General features: G+C 43.8%; 1 protein-coding gene across 1 annotated transcript; it reads right to left on the bottom strand.

Moving 5' to 3' along the window:
* Positions 1 to 496: 496 nt before the first annotated feature.
* Positions 497 to 17574, bottom strand: LOC135260318 (WD repeat-containing protein 48-like). The gene is made up of 18 exons (XM_064345562.1): positions 17415 to 17574; positions 15370 to 15510; positions 14530 to 14608; positions 14272 to 14354; positions 13613 to 13742; positions 13086 to 13174; positions 12263 to 12364; positions 11491 to 11715; positions 10920 to 10994; positions 10426 to 10528; positions 9263 to 9360; positions 8843 to 8950; positions 8197 to 8293; positions 7745 to 7840; positions 4376 to 4503; positions 3611 to 3687; positions 2649 to 2841; positions 497 to 2400 (listed from the first exon to the last, which is right to left on the bottom strand). Exons 1-18 carry the CDS (start codon positions 17460 to 17462, stop codon positions 2305 to 2307), a joined length of 1968 nt encoding a protein of 655 aa, XP_064201632.1. The 5' UTR covers positions 17463 to 17574; the 3' UTR covers positions 497 to 2304.
* Between the last annotated feature and the right edge of the window lie 3356 nt (positions 17575 to 20930).

Here is a 20930-nt window from a genome sequence, read left to right on the forward strand (position 1 = left end):
TCCTCTCTCTCTTTTCCCTCTTATCCTGATAAGAAGCACTCCACTCCAACTGCCACACCTTGCTGGTTCTCCCCATATGCTCACCACACGCATTGTCTGGGTAACATGATATAGATAACTTTTAAAATATTTTTTATGCAAAGTAGTTTGAACTAATTTTTTAAAAGTAATTCCACAAGCTACATTACTCTTTAGGGTATCTTGGCTGTAGTACAACTACTTTCAGTGTGAAGCAATCAGGGTTTTCTACAATTCCGCTTTCAGAGTAGTTTCCAACACTGCTATCAAGCTTCATCTCAACTATAACAAAGTAATCATAAACTGCTTTCAGTTTGTGCTACAGCTGATTAATTATGTTGCACTTGATGTACGAGAAGCCATTAAGAAGATACTTGGCACTTTCTTTTTGATATGCATGTCCACATTTCACCTGCTAAATATCCAGTAAATATATCCGATTACCCGTCCCTCTGCATAATATTAAGTTCTAGCAGCATTTACAATTGAGAGAATAATTTATTCAGTTATTTTACATCGGTCAATTTATTAAGCAGTTATTAAACCAAAATATACTACATATAGTTACAACCAACAGGGAGGTGATGTATATTACAAGGGCTGTTTAGGATATGGTGTCTGTGTATTCCCCATCAAGTTTTACTTCATTTACAGCTTGTACAACAACTAAGCTTCCTTTAAAAGTTTGTTTTTGGGCCAAATTAAAGAGTAAGATGAAATATAATACAGTTGCCAGGATCTACAAACAGTGCTTATAAATCCTGATAAACTGAACCCCAAGATTCTCAGAGGCTCTAAAATACTGTACAGATTTTTAAACGTAGTCACCTGTAAGACAAACGTACCAAATGATTTACACTACGGTATTTCAATCGTTCCTTTTCAAAAATAAAATGTGGATTTCCAGGAACAGACTTGCCTTCTGCTGAACTAGCCTGTAACACTGCACATTCAAACGCCATAGTCATTCTATTGCATGACAATCCACAGATCACAGCTGAAGTTGTTTTGCATATGAACTTTAAAAATGGGACAGAGCTACAATGCGATGGTTGGTTTAGTTGATAATTGGCAGTTTCTTCCTTAGAGGATTCACTGCACACAGAACTTTCTAGAGTTTCCGAGGGCTGGCACCAATGAACTAAATAGGTCAGTGGCTGGCACTCCTGTGTGTAAAGGAAATGATCTGCCATGCTAAGATTAAGAGAAATGCACCATTTCCACAAACTTATTGTAAAACATTTACCCAGTTATTATTCCTTTAAAAAAAGGGACTACAAAAAAAAAGACCATGCTGAAGGTAAATAACTTAAATGCAAATTCAACAAATGGCCTACAAAGTGGTGCTGTTCATACAATTTACAAAAAGAATGCGAACGAAAACCACACCCGTCTACCACAAGATGACCACAGCTTAGGCGAGGAAGATCAGCCGGGGTTTAAAGAAATATCTCCCAAGTAAAATAAAAAAAAAAGATAAGCTCTCTGAATTTTACAATCTACATATATCCAGTGCTTTTGCACAATAAGAACATTGCCTAGACGCCTTTATGATCAACAGCCATCCAAGTGAATCGTAAGCGTATGTGTCAGGTTATAGAATATCCTTACAAAATGTACTTGACCGAAAATGTGTTCCACTGTCTCAATGTCCACACTCTCCTCATAGTGTTTACAAGCACCGAAATAGAAAATATGGCGGTAATGTGTCCCTGGACATGGGGCTCGTTTCTGGAATGTACCAATGTACGGGGGGTGATGGGGAGAAATGCAGCACGTGCAGATTTACCTTTCAAGTCACTAAATGAACATCGATGCATACGAACACCCGACATGCCATATAGCAAAATGGCACCGTCCCCCCAAACCCCCCCCGCCCCCCCCCACCACCAAGAAACAATAACAGTGAAGGTAAAAGGTCTTAAATTAGAAGTGTAAAGGAGAAGAAGTGGGACACAAAGGGTCAGTGGCCTTGGATGCCGCGTCTGATTGATTCCACCCGCTGTGCGCGGCTTGGGACTGCCCTCTCCTCGTGTTCCTCTCGCCGGCGACGGGGCCCAACACTCCGGGGCCCAACGCTCCGGGGCCGCGGGTCGGGCCGGCTCTCCGGGACAGTGTGCAGGTTGGGGTGCTCCTGCAGGCAGGAGGAGGAGCAGCTAAACGCAGGGTATCGGTGGGCCCTCTACTCCACTATGCCGGATCGATGAGGTCTGAAGTCCAGGCAGGAGTCGGGGGGGGGGGGATGACACGGGCGAGGCGGCGAGACTCCCGCCCCCCCCCGGGGGCTCACGTGGACTTCTGTCTGTAGTGCAGAGTGAGGTCTCCCCCGCTCTTCCAGATGAAGTGCTTCACCGTCCGCAGGTCCATGTTGGGATCCAGGACCTGTGGGGCACCAGAGGACACGGGTTCATACTGGCACCCTGGAGCCACGAGAACCTTAAATGTACAGCAAAACCGTTCCCATTAACTGTGCGTGTGGGCATGTGCATTTGTTATTCTGCATTCTGTACACACCTGCATCTTGCCATGGCTGCATGTTCATACACCGTACATAACAGGAAGAGAGCACACAGCCAACAGGGGAGGGCAGATCTACATTATTTTGCAACAGGAAAAATGCTAAGACTGGCCTGGTCCTGACACAGCAGCTCGATCTTCTCCTCGGCCAGCACGGCCACCTCCTCCTCCTTCTCCTGCTCCCCTGGCTTCTCATTGGCCGTGGAGCTGGTGGTCTGCGACTCGTTGTCCAGGTTGATGATCTTCTCGTAGACGTGCTCCATCACCTTGCGGACCTGCAGCATGTCACTGGCCGAGAGGCGGTCCCTGGGAAAGCCAAGCAGAGCCCCTTTACATGCTATTCACAATTATCACCTGACTTCAGTGGCGATATAGCTCAGGAGGTAAGACCGATTGTCTGGCAGTCGGAGGGTTGCCGGTTCAAACCCTGCCCTGGGCATGTCGAAGTGTCCTTGAGCAAGACACCTAACCCCTAACCTCTAACTGCTCTGGCGAATGAGAGGCATCAATTGTAAAGCGCTTTGGATAAAAGCGCTATATAAATGCAGTCCATTTACCATTTACCATTCAGTGATGTTGCCATGGGTGACAGATTCTTTCATTCTTTTTATCTGACAGGGAGGAACGATGCAATTTAAAAGTTACAGTTCAATGGTCAGTTGAGGATAGACCAACTTAGAAGGTACTTTGAAAGGAAAGGAGTGAATGGGAAAACTGCAAAATAAAGCTGCTTCTTCTGCAGCCAACTCATAGTCAACTGACTCAGAAACGCAGACCGCTCAGACTGAAAAGCTCAAGAAAATAAAACTGTGTGGGATTATGCCACATTTCCAGAGTGCATATCTACTGCACAAAGAACAAGCACATGCGTGTCTTCAGTGAGTAGTATGTAAATTGTGTGTGTCTGAAACGGCAACTCGGCACATATTGTGGGACCACTGCCGACAAGTAAAAGTTCACTCGCTGGGTTCACTCAATAATGAAATCATTCATGTCCAACTTTGACAAAAATTTCTCACTGAAATATGAAATTCCGTTGAGGATGATGAATACTCCAGTTCTACGGGACACTTACTTCTTTAGTGTTTTTGCTCCGGAAGACGAGTGAGGCTGGAGGTAGAATGGGATTTTGTTAAATTTAGGCATGTTTTTCTGAAAGGAAGAAGAAGGAAGAAAGAATAAAATTAATATGTAAAATAACTGGAATTTTGAAAATTACATGTGCATATTTATCATTTTTACCTACAATGGAATCTCTTCAACTACAGTGAGCTCCATAATGTTTAGGACAAAGACATTTTCTCTAGATTCGGCTCTGTACTCTTGTACACAATAACATTTGTATCAAACAATTTGCATGTGGTTAAAGTGCAGTTTCTCAGCTTTTATTAAAAGGTATTTCATACACTTTGGTTTCTCATAGTCCCCATTGATGCTATAGTCACATAGTCCCCCCATTTCAAGCTGCCACAATGCTTGGGACAAATGGGTTCACGGGTGTCTCTGAATAGTCAGGTGTGTTCAATTACTTCCGCAGTGTAGGTATAACAGAGCTTTCAGTATCTAGTCTTAACACTAGTCTTTTATTTGCCTTTAGAGTCTGGTAGATGCCTTTGTCAACATGAGGACCAGAGCTGTGAAGCAATAATGAGTCTGAGATTATTTAGCCACTGATTTCACAACTTTAAATTCCTCGTTTTCAGTGACCACCACACTCATTTAACTTTCTGTGAATAATATTTCCATCACAAAGGAATAAGGCCTAAGGGACAAAGTGCACAGCTTTTAGATGGAGTCGAACCACAGGTGGGGGAAAGAGGACAAAATGAAGAACGCTCACATCCACAGTGATGTCGATCACCCACTGAGGAACTGTCTCATTGAGCAGCATGGACTCTGTCTCTCCACCAGAGTCCCGGCACAGCAACCTGTGGAGGACGGAGTGGTTACAGAGCATGTTAGGGCTGTCTGTATCACAGAGAGCATGTTAGGGCTGTCTGTATCACAGAGAGCCTGTTAGGGCTGTCTGTATCACAGAGAGCCTGTTAGGGCTGTCTGTATCACAGAGAGCATGTTAGGGCTGTCTGTATCACAGAGAGCATGTTAGGGCTGTCTGTATCACAGAGAGCATGTTAGGGCTGTCTGTATCACAGAGAGCATGTTAGGGCTGTCTATACAGAGAGCATGTTAGGGCTGTCTGTATCACAGAGAGCCTGTTAGGGCTGTCTGTATCACAGAGAGCCTGTTAGGGCTGTCTGTATCACAGAGAGCGTGTTAGGGCTGTCTGTATCACAGAGAGCGTGTTAGGGCTGTCTGTATCACAGAGAGCATGTTAGGGCTGTCTGTATCACAGAGAGCATGTTAGGGCTGTCTGTATCACAGAGAGCGTGTTAGGGCTGTCTGTATCACAGAGAGCCTGTTAGGGCTGTCTGTATCACAGAGAGCATGTTAGGGCTGTCTGTATCACAGAGAGCCTGTTAGGGCTGTCTGTATCACAGAGAGCCTGTTAGGGCTGTCTGTATCACAGAGAGCCTGTTAGGGCTGTCTGTATCACAGAGAGCATGTTAGGGCTTTATCACAGAGAGCATGTTAGGGCTGTCTGTATCACAGAGAGCCTGTTAGGGCTTTATCACAGAGAGCATGTTAGGGCTGTCTGTATCACAGAGAGCCTGTTAGGGCTTTATCACAGAGAGCATGTTAGGGCTGTCTGTATCACAGAGAGCATGTTAGGGCTGTCTGTATCACAGAGAGCCTGTTAGGGCTTTATCACAGAGAGCATGTTAGGGCTGTCTGTATCACAGAGAGCATGTTAGGGCTGTCTGTATCACAGAGAGCATGTTAGGGCTGTCTGTATCACAGAGAGCATGTTAGGGCTGTCTGTATCACAGAGAGCGTGTTAGGGCTGTCTGTATCACAGAGAGCATGTTAGGGCTGTCTGTATCACAGAGAGCCTGTTAGGGCTGTCTGTATCACAGAGAGCATGTTAGGGCTGTCTGTATCACAGAGAGCGTGTTAGGGCTGTCTGTATCACAGAGCCTGTTAGGGCTGTCTGTATCACAGAGAGCCTGTTAGGGCTGTCTGTATCACAGAGAGCATGTTAGGGCTGTCTGTATCACAGAGAGCATGTTAGGGCTGTCTGTATCACAGAGAGCATGTTAGGGCTGTCTGTATCACAGAGAGCATGTTAGGGCTTTATCACAGAGAGCGTGTTAGGGCTGTCTGTATCACAGAGAGCGTGTTAGGGCTGTCTGTATCACAGAGAGCGTGTTAGGGCTGTCTGTATCACAGAGAGCGTGTTAGGGCTGTCTGTATCACAGAGAGCGTGTTAGGGCTGTCTGTATCACAGAGAGCATGTTAGGGCTGTCTGTATCACAGAGAGCGTGTTAGGGCTGTCTGTATCACAGAGAGCCTGTTAGGGCTGTCTGTATCACAGAGAGCATGTTAGGGCTGTCTGTATCACAGAGCCTGTTAGGGCTGTTTGTATCACAGAGAGCATGTTTGGGCTGTCTGTATCACAGAGAGCGTGTTAGGGCTTTATCACAGAGAGCGTGTTAGGGCTGTTTGTATCACAGAGAGCATGTTAGGGCTGTTTGTATCACAGAGAGCATGTTAGGGCTTTATCACAGAGAGCGTGTTAGGGCTTTATCACAGAGAGCGTGTTAGGGCTGTCTGTATCACAGAGAGCGTGTTAGGGCTTTATCACAGAGAGCGTGTTAGGGCTGTCTGTATCACAGAGAGCGTGTTAGGGCTGTCTGTATCACAGAGAGCGTGTTAGGGCTTTATCACAGAGAGCATGTTAGGGCTGTCTGTATCACAGAGAGCATGTTAGGGCTGTCTGTATCACAGAGAGCATGTTAGGGCTGTCTGTATCACAGAGAGCGTGTTAGGGCTGTCTGTATCACAGAGAGCCTGTTAGGGCTGTCTGTATCACAGAGAGCATGTTAGGGCTTTATCACAGAGAGCATGTTAGGGCTGTCTGTATCACAGAGAGCATGTTAGGGCTGTCTGTATCACAGAGAGCGTGTTAGGGCTGTCTGTATCACAGAGAGCGTGTTAGGGCTGTCTGTATCACAGAGAGCCTGTTAGGGCTGTCTGTATCACAGAGAGCATGTTAGGGCTGTCTGTATCACAGAGAGCATGTTAGGGCTGTCTGTATCACAGAGAGCGTGTTAGGGCTTTATCACAGAGAGCGTGTTAGGGCTGTTTGTATCACAGAGAGCATGTTAGGGCTGTCTGTATCACAGAGAGCGTGTTAGGGCTGTCTGTATCACAGAGAGCATGTTAGGGCTGTCTGTATCACAGAGAGCCTGTTAGGGCTGTCTGTATCACAGAGAGCATGTTTGGGCTGTCTGTATCACAGAGAGCATGTTAGGGCTGTCTGTATCACAGAGAGCCTGTTAGGGCTGTCTGTATCACAGAGAGCCTGTTAGGGCTGTCTGTATCACAGAGAGCATGTTAGGGCTGTCTGTATCACAGAGCCTGTTAGGGCTGTCTGTATCACAGAGAGCGTGTTAGGGCTTTATCACAGAGAGCGTGTTAGGCTGTCTGTTCACAAGAGCCTGTGCGGTTAGGGTAGGGCTGTCTGTATCACAGAGAGCCTGTTAGGGCTGTCTGTATCACAGAGAGCATGTTAGGGCTGTCTGTATCACAGAGAGGATGTTAGAGCCATGTGCCTACAAACAGTGTCTACTCCCGCTCTCAAAAGAGGGTGTGCGGGACTGGAATCGTTCCCTGAGACCTGTTACGGCTGTCTGGAGAACACAGCAAAACCGATGTAGAACCATAGCACCATTTGTACACCAAGTAAACAGTAGCAGCTAGACACAAACCTCCTTCAGACAGCTGTCTGTATAAGGAATTTGGTGCACGTACGACAGCAAGAGCGCTGAGTTTTAGCATGGTCTGTCCACAAGTGCCAGTGCAGACTTTACCATTTAAACCAGGATTTAAGAAGCCTTTTCCGATTCTGCCTCAGAATTCAAACATCAAATATATTTAAGTTGCCTTTCATTGCAACCAATTTTCTCAAACCATCTTCCCATTATGCTTTTTCTTTGCTTGATCTAGCCACAAATAACAACACTGCATCACAGAAGTACCAGCATTTCATCACACCTAACTGATTCTAAATGCTTCTGTAAAAGGAAATTAGGGCGTTGTAAAGTGATTGTGTTTTTCTGTGAGTCCTAAGGACGAGGCAAAGCTTTACCATGGTTGACCTCGTTCTCCTCTTCATCCAAAGGGTTGATGTGTGTCCTGGGCCAGAACTCCAGCAAAGCCTGGAGCAGTAGGCCGCCCAGGTTCACTGTTCAGAAAGAAAACCTCACACAGGTGAGACTGGTGAGATTCCACCCCGCCCATATACTCACACACACACAGACACACACAGACACACATGCACCAACACTCACAGACACACAGGCACAGGCACAGACACAAACCTACCACACACATGCGTGCACGCATGGTTAAAGCACTCAGAAGTAAGACTACATGTCTTAATTTGCAGTTTGTCACTGCTGTTGTGCACTTGAGACAGATGTGAAGACTGGAGTAGATTGCTTTGATAATGTTAGAGTGGATGTGGATGCACACGCCATCAGCAATAAATAGATAACCTGGACCTCCCACCGATCTGTGGGAGGAGAGGTAAGGACGTACACTTTGGGTCCGACCCATCTGGACTGCTGAACCCAGCATCTTTGGCCGATACCCAGGCAGCAAAACAGTCGCTCTCATCCAAAGTGATTGTCAGCATCTGTCAAAAGAGGAAACGTTTTTTTTTTTTTTAAACCCATTGCTAACTGTTTTCTCTCAACTCGAAAGTCATCTGCTGTAAAACAACGCTGCATCCAATCGCGCGTAACCTGGTGCCCCCATGACAACTGTAAATATGTGCATTGGCAGCCATGCGCCTAACCTTCGCCAAAGACATGGCCTGTCCCTGATTATACTGCTCATCCAAATGGATGACCATGCAGCTTGCGGTTATTCATTTGGCTTGGGAACATCTGCATAACTAATCAAGCGCACCTGGGCCTTTAAAAACCAGAAAATCCTTTTCTCAGAAAGAACAGGTTTGCCTTCATTTCAAGACAAGAACACATAAGTGAGCTTTGGCAGCATTAACAGTTTTACCCCATACCTCATTCGGTGTAAGAGGAATTGATAACAAAGGGATCGCATTTTTAGACACAGGCACATTCCACATAGTCTCACGTGTTTAAGAAGTTTATATTCAGAAACAGCATGCCACTGACGAAAAATTCACTCCAGGGGGTTAGCAGTAGCCATTTGTGAAACTTACCCCAGTTTTCAGATCTACAGAGAACCAGTTTGGCACATAGACCATCTTGAAGCGCTTTTTTATCTCTTCGTCAAATTCCACCTTTCCCAGGTCTTCGCCTCTGCACGCCTGAAAACCAGCAAAATGGCGGTTTGTAAATGGTAATGGTAAATGGACTGCATTTATATAGCGCTTTTATCCAAAGCGCTTTACAATTGATGCCTCTCATTCGCCAGAGCAGTTAGGGGTCAGGGGTTAAGTGTCTTGCTCAAGGACACTTCGACATGCCCAGGGCGGGGTTTGAACCGGCAACCCTCCGACTGCCAGACAATCGGTCTTACCTCCTGAGCTATGTCGCCCCACATGTCGTTTGTGAGACGCTGGCAGCAGTAACACTAGCCATGAAAACACACTGTAGAGGGGAAAGAAAACAGCACTCACCTTCAGCACGTCCCAGTACGCCACATTCTTGTTTGTATCTTTGGTAAGAATGTGTCTCTTGTCGTTCAGAATGTGGCACTGGATTATGCTGGCTCCCCCTGCAGGACAAATGCATGGATAGCACGTAAAGAAGTGCCGTTGGAAGGATGCCCTTAACATTTGATCTGTTTTGTTTACCTGCCCTTTTATCTGACAGTAATCACACATCTGAAGATTAAAGCTGAACTCTGTGCACCTCTGAAAGACCAATGCACAAGTTCCATTCTAAGGGCTGAACATCATGACAACTTGCATCATGGTTTCTAAAATGTGGCATTTTATACATTCCTACCTGGCATGTATTACTCTCTTCACTGCTTTTGAGTAGTTAGTTATATAGGTGCCATGCATCAAAATACGATAAGAGTACACAGAGTATAATATGACAAATGTAAAATGTGAACATCGACATGAACGCATCTCATTTGTGTGTTTGAGGAACACACAGAATGCAACTTATACAGGGGTGAAAACTGAAGGTGTTTACAGAGGACATGGCTTCTCAATGCCATCATACCATAATGGCAACGTTGAAGCTTGTGTTTATTTCATTGTATATGTTTCAGAAGAAAACTACAAGTTTGCATCCTTTGTTTTCTTAGTATTTAAGCAGAAGCTACTTTATGCAGCTTTGGTCTGCCCAGTGCCTTACCCCTACTCTCCTTTCAGAAGAAAACAGTGTGTGTGTGTGTGTGTGTGTATATGAGCGTGTGCGAGCGTTTATGTGGATGTGTGTGTGTTGTACAGTTCCCGATTCTGGCACCACTCAACATTAACCATTTGAAGAGTAGGGGTGTTTCTCAATGTCTGTACTCGTCTGTTCTTGCTGTCCATGCTGAGTGTTAATGGCATTACCGCTTCTCCCGTTTGTTTGGCTCCCAATTCACACCCATTCATTTTTGGAATCTCGCCAAAATGAATAGCATTAAAGCACAAACTAACTACGGAGGATAATAGATTGACAAAAGAGAGCTCTGAAGTCAAAGGACCCCTGTAGTTAAAGAGCGCCAGAAATGGTCTTCTCAGCACAGCTGGATGAAGTGGCCAGCACATGCCGGAATGCGGAGCGGGGGGAAGGGCGCGCCACAGCGGCGGTATCTGAAGCACGCTCAGAAGCACGCTACCTTTAATCACGTGTTCGGGCTGTGAGCACAGGGGGGTCACGGGCGCGCTGTTGTCGTTGTCATAATCACCCGATGACCGGAAATTGTGAATGCCCTTCAGGGACTGCAAGAAATCACAATGGGAAAAGCTCTTAACGAAACAGTTAAAGTAACCTGAGACTCCCATCCAATCCATGTGCAATGCTGAAACAGCACAGAATTACACTCAAAAATACCCATGCTAGTTACTACTACTAGTGCTATTATTGGCAGTGTTACTACACGTGGTTTTATTATTTTATTGCTGCTACTAAATGTAGCTAACATTTTGTGATCATCTTGTTAAAAACATTACAATGATGACAATAAAATGAAAACTCCAGGAGTCTGAAGTAAGACAGGCTCACCCTCATGTGAATCAGCACAATACCGTGTGGGAGCAGACCATAGACTGCAGCTCTGTTCACATCGCGAGCGAGCGTCCCCTAGTGGCCGCAGAGTGGCTTTGCACTTACCCACTTGTTAACAGAGGATTTGGTGGTGGAGACCCAGATGGCCGGGGGAGGGTCAGCTGATCTGTCTAGCTCCATCTGCACAGAGGAGGCAGAGGTGGTTAAGAATGTACAAGCATCTGAATTATGTCTACACCCACCCACAACGTGTATGCATAACTGATGCATACAGTGGACACAAATCATAGCCAAACTAGATAAATGGTTCTAAAGGGAAAAAAACAGCTTTACAGTGCTTTACAAAAATGTAAACAAGAAAGAGAGAGATTAAATCACTGAGGCCAGATCGGGTACACACACTTTAGTGATCCAGATTAAAACTAAACCAGGCACACACACTTTAGTGATCCAGATTAAAACTAAACCAGGCACACACACTTCAGTGATCCAGATTAAAACTAAACCAGGCACACACACTTTAGTGATCCAGATTAAAACTAAACCAGGCACACACACTTCAGTGATCCAGATTAAAACTAAACCAGGCACACACACTTTAGTGATCCAGATTAAAACTAAACCAGGCACACACACGTTACCGATCCAGTCTGAGGGTACGTGAGGGCGTCCTGACCTTGAGGACAGGGGCCTTCTCCTCGCAGATGAGCACGCGGATGTCGGGGCTGCGCAGGTCGGTGCAGTAGATCTTGCGGTCGCGGCCGCCGGAGTAGACGTGCGTGAAGGCCTCGTTGGCCTGCAGGGCCCACACGCCCTCGTCGTGGACGCGGTACGTGGCGATGCACCGCTGCTGGCCCAGGGACCACAGGCGGATGGTCCCGTCCGAGCTGCCCGACAGGCACTGCGCCGCCGCCAACAGAACACGGGTCAGTACAGCCCGCCACGGTCACAGCTGCCCCTCTGCGGCCTAACTCACCCCCCACCTCTTTACTGCCACGGCTAAGAACACATACCTACTGTTCAGAACATCAATCACAAACTCTGCATATTGAAATGTGGAGGGAGTCAAAACATATTTTTACAAACACACCACACTGCAAGGAGAACACTGAAACGAACAAGTATTGTTCTTTAAACTGAGAATTCAAGTCTCCAAGAATTTTTTAAATACCAGCTTTCATTGGAAGTACACAAAATTATTAAAAATAATATTAAAAGTAGGAAACGGATGATATTGCCCAAATCAAAATTAACCTCCAGGATATGTTAAGATCGCATCTAAGATGGAGTAGAATCTTGGATATGACCTTTTCCGCACGTAATATTCTTTAAGGCAGCCAATGACAACCAGTATCCACCACACAAGCGCAACAGTGAAAACTTCCTCGGAGGGAATGGCGAGTCCAGTAAGTTTCTGACCGCGGGCATCCTACTCTGGCCAGCCTTACCTGTGTGCCATCCCTGTTTAATAATAACGATTTGACATTGTCCGTGTGTCCTTTCAGCTTCATTAGTTTTGCACAGGTCCGAGGGTCCCAGACTCTCAGCACCTATTACAGAACAAAGAGACCGAATGACAGATGTGGACAATGCGAAATTCAAGAGACCAGACTCTCCCAGCTCCAGGGTAAGTCTCCGGTTGGCCAAAAGGCAAACAAACCACCAACGGAAGTGGCCAATCGGAGACTAATCCTGGGTGAATCGGATCCTCAATTTCTCTGTCCTACCCCACCCGACTAGGAATCGTATTTGTCATGTTGGGAAAGGACAGAGAAAACGTGCCTGTAACCTGCAGACAGAAAAAGCACTGCGACAGAACTCACTGTCACACGGCGGGAACCTAATGAAACACCTCAGCCTAACACCCCAAAAATATTCCATAAAGAATACTGAATTAAAACGACACCAGACTGATAAATCTTCCGGGAAGTCAAAGGATAAATTTAAACATGACACCAGCTAGCAACATGCAGAAATGACATTGAGGATATTACCATTAGTCACCAATGCTGCACAGTCTGTTCCCTGAAAGCCGGAGGTTCAGGGAAAAGAACATATAAACACAAAGCCGACCGTGCCGCCCACACTTCACAACGCGCTCGGCAAGACAGGTCTCATTGTGTGGTTCCGAGAAAATTCAGGTCCAATTTTAACTGCTTAAAAACACACCACAATGAATAAGTGTCTACCAGGCCTATGGTGCCCCCTGCTGATTCCTTGGCTTAACTAGTTTCCTGACTTTTCCATTGGAACGTTCAAGGCGCAACAAACCTTTTCTGTGGACCCAGACACAATTACTGTTCCCATTTGATTCATAGCCAGGCTGTAGATGGAATCCTTGTTCCCACTCAGTGAGGAAGCTGTCGGAACAGTGCAGGGGGTCAAAGGTCAGAAGTCAATTACAGCACAGAGACAGAGGCTGAGAATTGGCACACACAGCCTATGTTTCTGCTTTGCCAAAGATTCTGCCCACATCCAGGACCAACAGGCATGACTAGCCGATCACAGCTCATTGCATGTTAACATTGTACACAACAACCTGAGACAAATAAGGCACCTCATCCCATCCATGGAAGCAGACGAGTGTTTGTGCTTTAATGCTAGCAAAGGAGAGGAATGTACCCCTTGAAACTCATTACCATACAGGCTGTTACATACTTTGCTGTTTGACAAACCAAGTAGGCCCACTTATATAAATTAAGCTGTCCTTCCAGTATGTCATGGTGTAAAGCTGTAGGCCACAGGTTTTGATTATGCGTAGCCCTGCACTGGTAAAAATCCAATAGGTTTGGGCTTACTGGTGACTGTGTTGTTCGAGGCCGTCAGTGCCGTTAATGTATTTACATCCCATAGGAAGATCTGTCTGTCCAGCCCAGCAGAGGCCACCAGCTCCTTGTCTTTTGCATATGCCAGGGCTTTCACGTAGTCCTGTACAGCATCACAAGACAAAGTGTCAATTCAAAGGAAGCCCTAGATGACACTTTCAATCCAAAATATGCCACAATTTCCAATAACACGAAATAACAAATTTTATTTGGAAATATTACCTAAGAGTTATGAGACAAATGGTCTACATTGTGCAAATCCCATTTCTTTGGACCTGATGTTATCATAATCTTTATTCCATACTCCTCAAAAAACCATTTAGCACAAACTAATAAAACAACCAATGATTGGAGTTAAACAAGCCCCATTACCAATCATTGGTCATGTAACTGGTTTTGCGAGTGCAAAAAGGTTTTGCACGTGCCAAAGGTCTCAATAAATCAGACCCTTAGCCGGAACGACTAAAATCATCAGATAAGATGTTTACCTGTTGTGGTCTTGGCACATACAAACAAAACCTTCCACTCGGGTATTACTTGGGTATATTACCGGTGACCTCAGGGCATATTTGTCCCCACACCAATTCACGAAATGAAAGGACATCGGGAATTCCAGAGCAGTCTCTCTATACCTTGTGCGTTCGCAGCGTAGACATGCAGAATCCCTTGTGTGCATTCCAGACTTTCACAGTGGTATCTGATGAGGCAGATATCACTAAAACACAAAATACTAAACATCAGCTTCTCATACGTGTAATGTAGGGGAGTACATAGCATCCCTTTCAAAATCAATCATATACATCCAAACAGACATGGGGGATGCTTGAGTATCTCTAAGACTTTTCAAGAAAAAACTGTCTCAAATGGTTCATAATGAGTATTGAACTCACATGTCTTTCCATTGCAACACAGCACAATGTCGTTGGCCCAGTCCGTGTGGTGTTCCATTGATGCTATGTATGGATCTTGCTGCAATAGACACAGGGCATGTTACCATCCACATAATCCAATGCTTTCAAGATTAAATAAATGGACATCAGAAATCATTATACTGATTAAAAAAATGTTTTCCAGAACTTGACATTTGATGGTGTAAAAATATACATTTCATATAATTACTCAGAGAAACTTAGATTACCAAAACAGATTGGGTATAGGAGAAAAAAAAAAAAACTAAAATAAATCCCAGCATTGCAACTTTTTATTCAATCCTTCTTTAACCAGGCAGGTTTACTGAGTACATATGTAGTCCTTTACAACAGTGTCCTGGCCAAGAGGGTGAAGGTAATCTCTGCAGAACATCTACATTTAGCCTTTTATAAATGATTCATTCTGAAAGCATATGTTAGTAAGAAACACATATCTATCAATCAGGCTATCTGCAGTATACCACAGCTTATTTAAATGAATATAACAAAGTGATTATGTCATGATAAATACATGGACATAATATAGTGCAACTTGTATAAAACAATATAGCACAATTAAATGCAACCTAACCCAGAGTGGCTGGTTATATGTAGCATAGCACAACTGTTATGGAACTGGGCTCGCAATACAGAGGCTGTTGGTCTGATTCCCAGGTGAGGGACATTGCTGCTGTAGCTTTGAGCCAGGTGCTTAACCCAAACCGCTTCACAAAATATCCAGCAGAACAAATGCACTAATAATGTATTCGGTGCAAGCAACTTCTGCTAAATGCCAAAAATGTAAAGGGTGAAGGCATGTACCCTGTGCTGGTTGACGCTCCATATCCGGATGATGGAGTCTCTCCCTGCGGTAAAGAGCCGGTTCAGGGCAGGGTCCAGCTGCAGGGCATTCACCCCATTCCGATTGTACTTCTCCACCTCGTCCCGTATGACGTACGACACCTGCAGAAAGTGAAAATCCAGCACCGCTTTCATTTGATATATCTGCTCACAAGGAGTCCTGGTGAACTCAAAAAAATTTTTAAAAATCCAAGGAGACCTTGCCAAGTCGTAGCAGAGTGAGCAATCACACGTCACATACGCCGCCGGGGATCTAAACCAGTGACCTGGTCTATTCCCCCTCCTGGTCTATTCCCCTGACCCCTCTTTTTAACGCTGACAAGCACTAGCTTTTATCATCTGTGACATTCAAAGAGTCTGTACAGGAAGTGCCAGCAGAGACCGGGGGCGGCACAAGAAAGGCAGATAGCAGCATCAGTCGGAGCTAATAATAAACATGAGATGGAAACCGCGCAGAGGTAGGCTAATTAATATGCAAAACACACGGCTTAATATTTGACCATGGAACAAAATGGCCACCAGTTATCACTGTCCATTGAAAACATTGTTGTAGTTAAATGAAGACATGCCATTGCATAATTCTGAAATTAAAAACGCCTAACATCACAAGGCTTTCAGTGGACTAGACTTTAAGCTGAGCCCACAGTAAGGCATCAATTCACTGCAAGAGTATGCAGACTTGAATGCTCCAGAGAATTTCATGCTAAAGACATTTCAGCCATTAAAACTACTGGTCCTTCATTCACAGACAAATTATTACTACAATCGACCTACACTTATTTTCAAATTCAACAAAACGCATAACATTTTAAAACAATTTCCGCGTTTTCATCCATATGGAATTGGTAGTCGCTAAGTGTACAACTGTCCCCTGGCACCTGTGCCGGAGCAATTTTAACTTAAGCACCGTGCAGTCTTTCAATGCTGCACAGCGATCCAAAAGCGCCTCTCTCCTTGATAATAATAGCCAATGCACCGACCCTACCCCTACCCCTGCATCCCGCAGTTATAGGACATTTTAAACAATGTGTTCTCTAAACATAGTAATTTAAGCCAAAATCATCTTCACTGAAACACAAAATGGGATAAAATTATATCATTAATACGCTCACTTAACACACTTCTAACTGAGCTTTATTGCATTAAGTGTGGTCAGCGTACGAATTCTGAAACAGCTGACTAGTTGGTTAGCTGCCTAATAGCTAGTTAGTCGGCAGCATAAAGCTCGCTAGCAGCTAGCTAACTAGTCAGCAAAATGAAGCACGCTAACAGCTAGCCAACAGCTTACTAGTTGTTTAGCTCGCTAACAGCTAGCTAATCAGGAGTATAAAGCTCGCTAGCAGCTAGCTAACTAGTCAGCAGTGAAGCACTATAACAGTTAGCCAACTAGTCAGCAGTATAAAGCTCGCTAACAGATAGCTAACTAGTACGCAGAATAAAGTTTCTTAACAGCTAGTCTAGCTATTGCTAACCACTAAGTCTTGCTAGCACCTACAGAGCCGGACAGTACAAATCTCACTACCTGTCATCAAGCTAACTAGTCAGAAGCATTAACCTGGTTAGCAGCTAGCTAACTACTGTCAATAGATAATGCGTTCATGACAGACATCTCAACCAATGGGGTGGACCTAGGTACTCGCTGTTTTACAACCACAAGCACTTCCTTAACACTTTTTAGCTAAGGCATACTGGTGGCATAACTGAAATGCTAGCAACGTACCAGTATGTATTAGCTAGCTAGCCTATGAGACAAGCTAGCCGACTAACTGATCCTCCTTGCTTTCTAGCAGCATGCTAACGTAACGTACAGCATTCGCTAATGGTAGCTTGCATTTAGGGTGAGGAGGGAACAGGACATGCCCCCTTTGAAGCACACGGGGAATTTCTGAGGAGTTCTTTCAGCTAAGCCTACATGTAATAAACATTCCAACAGAGCGTTGGTGTGGGACGAAAGTCGTTCACGTTTCACTTTAGACGCCACAATATTGCAAAGAAAGCTAATTTACCTGGACTTTCCTCCGCCCAGCGGCATTCTGCCTGTGATGAGCCGCCATCTTACATGTTGACAGCCTGACGTGACTTCCACCGAGGAATGAAGGCAAACTTCCGGGGAAGAAAGCGTCCCTTCAACGTTCACATGGAGTGCCACAGTCCTGGTAGGAAATGCGCAAAATTATTTTGGAACCTAGGTAACAAAAGTAATTTACCAAAAAGTGCATCTAGTGTTAAATATCCATTAAAAATTCCATACGTGGCCACCAAAAGGCATCGAATTCTGTCTAATTCCTTCATTAATTTCCCCAAGACTTAATAGATTTTCGCAAGATATGTACCTATCCCAGTAGCCAATATTCTGTTTAAAAAGTATATAGTTTCAATTCAGCCATTTTGTTGCAAAATAATGCATCGTTCTACATTCACTTTGAAAACAAATGAGAATTTATTTATTTATTTATTTCTTTCTTTCTTTATTTATTTATTTATTTATGTCAATTGTCTGGACACAATGCACAAAACACATTTTGTAACAGACAAAACACTGCTGTACATTTGGAAAGAATGTTTGAGATAACGACGTTAAAGATCACGTGATCACACAGGTCCGTTCTGCTCCCAGATATCCTGTTCTTTCACAGATGATCCTGACCCCAGGGACGACAGCTGTGTTTGTACGCCCACAGCAGTAATCAAGTTAAACACAGAGATTAACAATGACTCATTTCAGATATAAGACTATGCCTGGGAATAATGCCTGGTCATGTTATGTAGTAAGCACGTCTGACCTTGGAATTCAGGTTTGAAATGTTTGTGCCACTCACATAGTATTTCATGCATGATGGAGACTTTCAACCAGAATAAATATATCAGAGGAACCATCTGGTTAAGGAAGTAATATAGGACATACCCTGATGACATAACAATATGACACAGCATGCTATACTATATTTACAATGCTTGTGGTTGACAAACTTATTTTTTGGCACCCATGTCCAGATATAATAATGCATACATCTACTGTTGCGCATTGTATTAAAATGTATGCATATATTATACCTATGTACAAAATATCAAGAATAATTTAAAGCCATGTGTAGTGGCAGTGTAGCACAATGCCTAGGGAACTTGTTTTGCAAGTGTAAGACATTTAATCCCCAGCTGTGGGGCAAAGTTCTTGTATCCTTTCGCAAGGTATGAAACCTGAATTGCTTCAGAAAACATCCAGCTGTATGAATGTATACTAAATAATTGAGATTACTTGTTTTCTGCTTGAAAATTGTTTCCCTATTAACACTCAGATGTTCACATAACAAAATCACCATACAATGTATAAATGTAAAAATGAAATGGAAAATGAAAGTTATGAGTGTAATTAGAAACAGGACTCTGATCCCGCTATGGAAAATCCAGATCTCTATGAGTGTGTATGCTGTGGACATCACCACATCAGAATAATTAGGTGGCAAAATGCAAAAAGAACTCTTCAGACATTTTCTCTTGAAGAACAGGATACCTTTTTGGTTTTTAAAAAACTATATGGTAGTATCTAATACGCTAATTTTGTGTGAAGAAATAGAAAAAATAGTGATTGTTCATGAATATGCAACAAATGATACATTTTACTATATGCATTGGTCCAAAAAGAAAAAATATGTTAAAAAAGTGTTCTCAAAATCGCACAGATTTTTCAATCAATTGTGAAGGTTTTTTGCAATGCTTTGTACTTTGTTTCATTTAATAACCAACAAATATTGGAATGGAGATAGTTGCCCAGAATAGAAAAATACACGTCTTCATTGTGTTCCAGTATTTAATGCTGTAATGACCTGGTCTAGGGCCAGACCGTAACAGGGTGAATGATAAGGGAAATGAGTAGGAAATATGTAAGGGAAATGTACAGCAAACTGACCAGTAACCCCAGTCCTTATCTGCCTTCCCAAATCTAACTGAAAGCTGGCTAGTCGTCAAAGGGTATTGGGCACGAAGCAGCTTTGAATGCAGAACTTCGGACAGTTAGCCGATAGTATAAAAACCAAAAGTCTGAACAGCGTACCCCCAATGGAGGGGGCTAGGCGAGAATGGGAAATGAATATGAGAGCCAGTGGTCATAAACACAAAATCACGAGGCAAACAAACTAGAAGGGCTAAGGAAAGAATTGTCAAAGGGAACGCGTCAGTGGTCATACACAAGATCTAATCAGCAAACAAACCCAAATTGCTAGATGGGCATCGTAATCAAACAAAAATATGGTCAAATATGCAAAATCAAACTAAGCAATCACTATCACCAAGCATGAGTTCGAAGAGCTAGTCTCCACTCTATTAGCAGAATGTTTCTGTATTCCAAAGCAGCATTATGGAATGCACCAAGGAAGAAATGAATTACTGGAGGACTTAGGAATCACCAGTGCTTTGGCTGTCTGCAGAAGACACCGGAAGGTGATGAAAGGATGACTATTAGAGCTGTGAAAGAGTCCTACATTTTCAACACAAGTAATTGCTAATGGTCTTCATACATTGGGGAAGAACATATTACAGGACAATGTGCACAGAACACAGTGAGAGGCAAACTACAGAGGCTACACTTCCAGATGTAAACCTCTCATCAGCACCAAGAACAGAAAGGTGCGAAACAAAAAGAAATTACAAAGATGAGCCATGATTAGTTTTGGAAACAAGTCTTATGGACAGATATGACAGAGATAAACCTTTACCAGAATGATGGAAAGGTTAAAGAGAGGGAATGCTCTGGACCCTCGGCATACTACTTCATCTGTCAAGCATGGTGGAGGCTGTGGTGTGATGGCTGGGGCCTGTATGGCTGCATCTGGAACAAATTCAATGGTCTTTATTGATGATGCAACCAGTAATGGCAGCAACAGAATTACAGCTGAAATGTACAGAAACATTTGAGGGTATTTACATCAATATCAGGTGATCCAATAGTAACTACAGCCCCCCTATATCAAAATCCCCCCCTATATATATCCCCCTATATAACTGTAAGAAATTAACAAGCACATTTTCTGCAATGGCAAGCTGCACATTTTAATTTATATTCAAATTCATTTCTATAATGATTACATTTTCAGCCTGTAACTAATGCAATGGCATCGCGGTGCTAATTGAAAAGTGTGTGGGTGCGCATTTGAAAAAGCTGGAGGGTACACATTGGCTTGCTGCATGAAATATAAATTTGCTATTTGTGGGTTTCCTTGGATCAGGTTGGACATGTGAGATTAGATGCACTGAACCATGGAAAAGGTTCATTCTCTGGTGAGAAGCATTAGAGCTCGCACTGATGCAATCTCCAGATTTTATTATCTCTTTTTAAAGGTCAAATCATTTTGCCTCACATATTTCAATATCCATCCGTTTGTAAACTAACCTTACCTCTTCCGCCCATTTTATTTGTCCTGTCCGGTGACATATGCACTCACACGTGCATGCTTGCCTGCACGTGCAAACTCATGCAGATAATTTGCACTCACACTCGTTTTTTTCTTTTTCTTTCTTTTTCTGGG

This window comes from Anguilla rostrata, chromosome 8 (genome assembly GCF_018555375.3).
Source record: "Anguilla rostrata isolate EN2019 chromosome 8, ASM1855537v3, whole genome shotgun sequence".
Classification (NCBI taxonomy): Eukaryota; Metazoa; Chordata; class Actinopteri; order Anguilliformes; family Anguillidae; genus Anguilla; species Anguilla rostrata.

What these genes read in the sequence shown, in the direction of transcription:
- LOC135260318 (XM_064345562.1), bottom strand. Translation starts at nt 17,462, where the DNA reads ATGGCGGCTCATCACAGGCAGAATGCCGCTGGGCGGAGGAAAGTCCAG. An exon ending in AATCCTCTGTTAACAAGTGG is followed by an intron (nt 10,529 to 10,919) that starts GTAAGTGCAAAG and finishes GATTTCTTGCAG; the next exon opens with TCCCTGAAGGGCATTCACAA. An exon ending in CGTACTGGGACGTGCTGAAG is followed by an intron (nt 8,951 to 9,262) that starts GTGAGTGCTGTT and finishes GCTGGTTTTCAG; the next exon opens with GCGTGCAGAGGCGAAGACCT.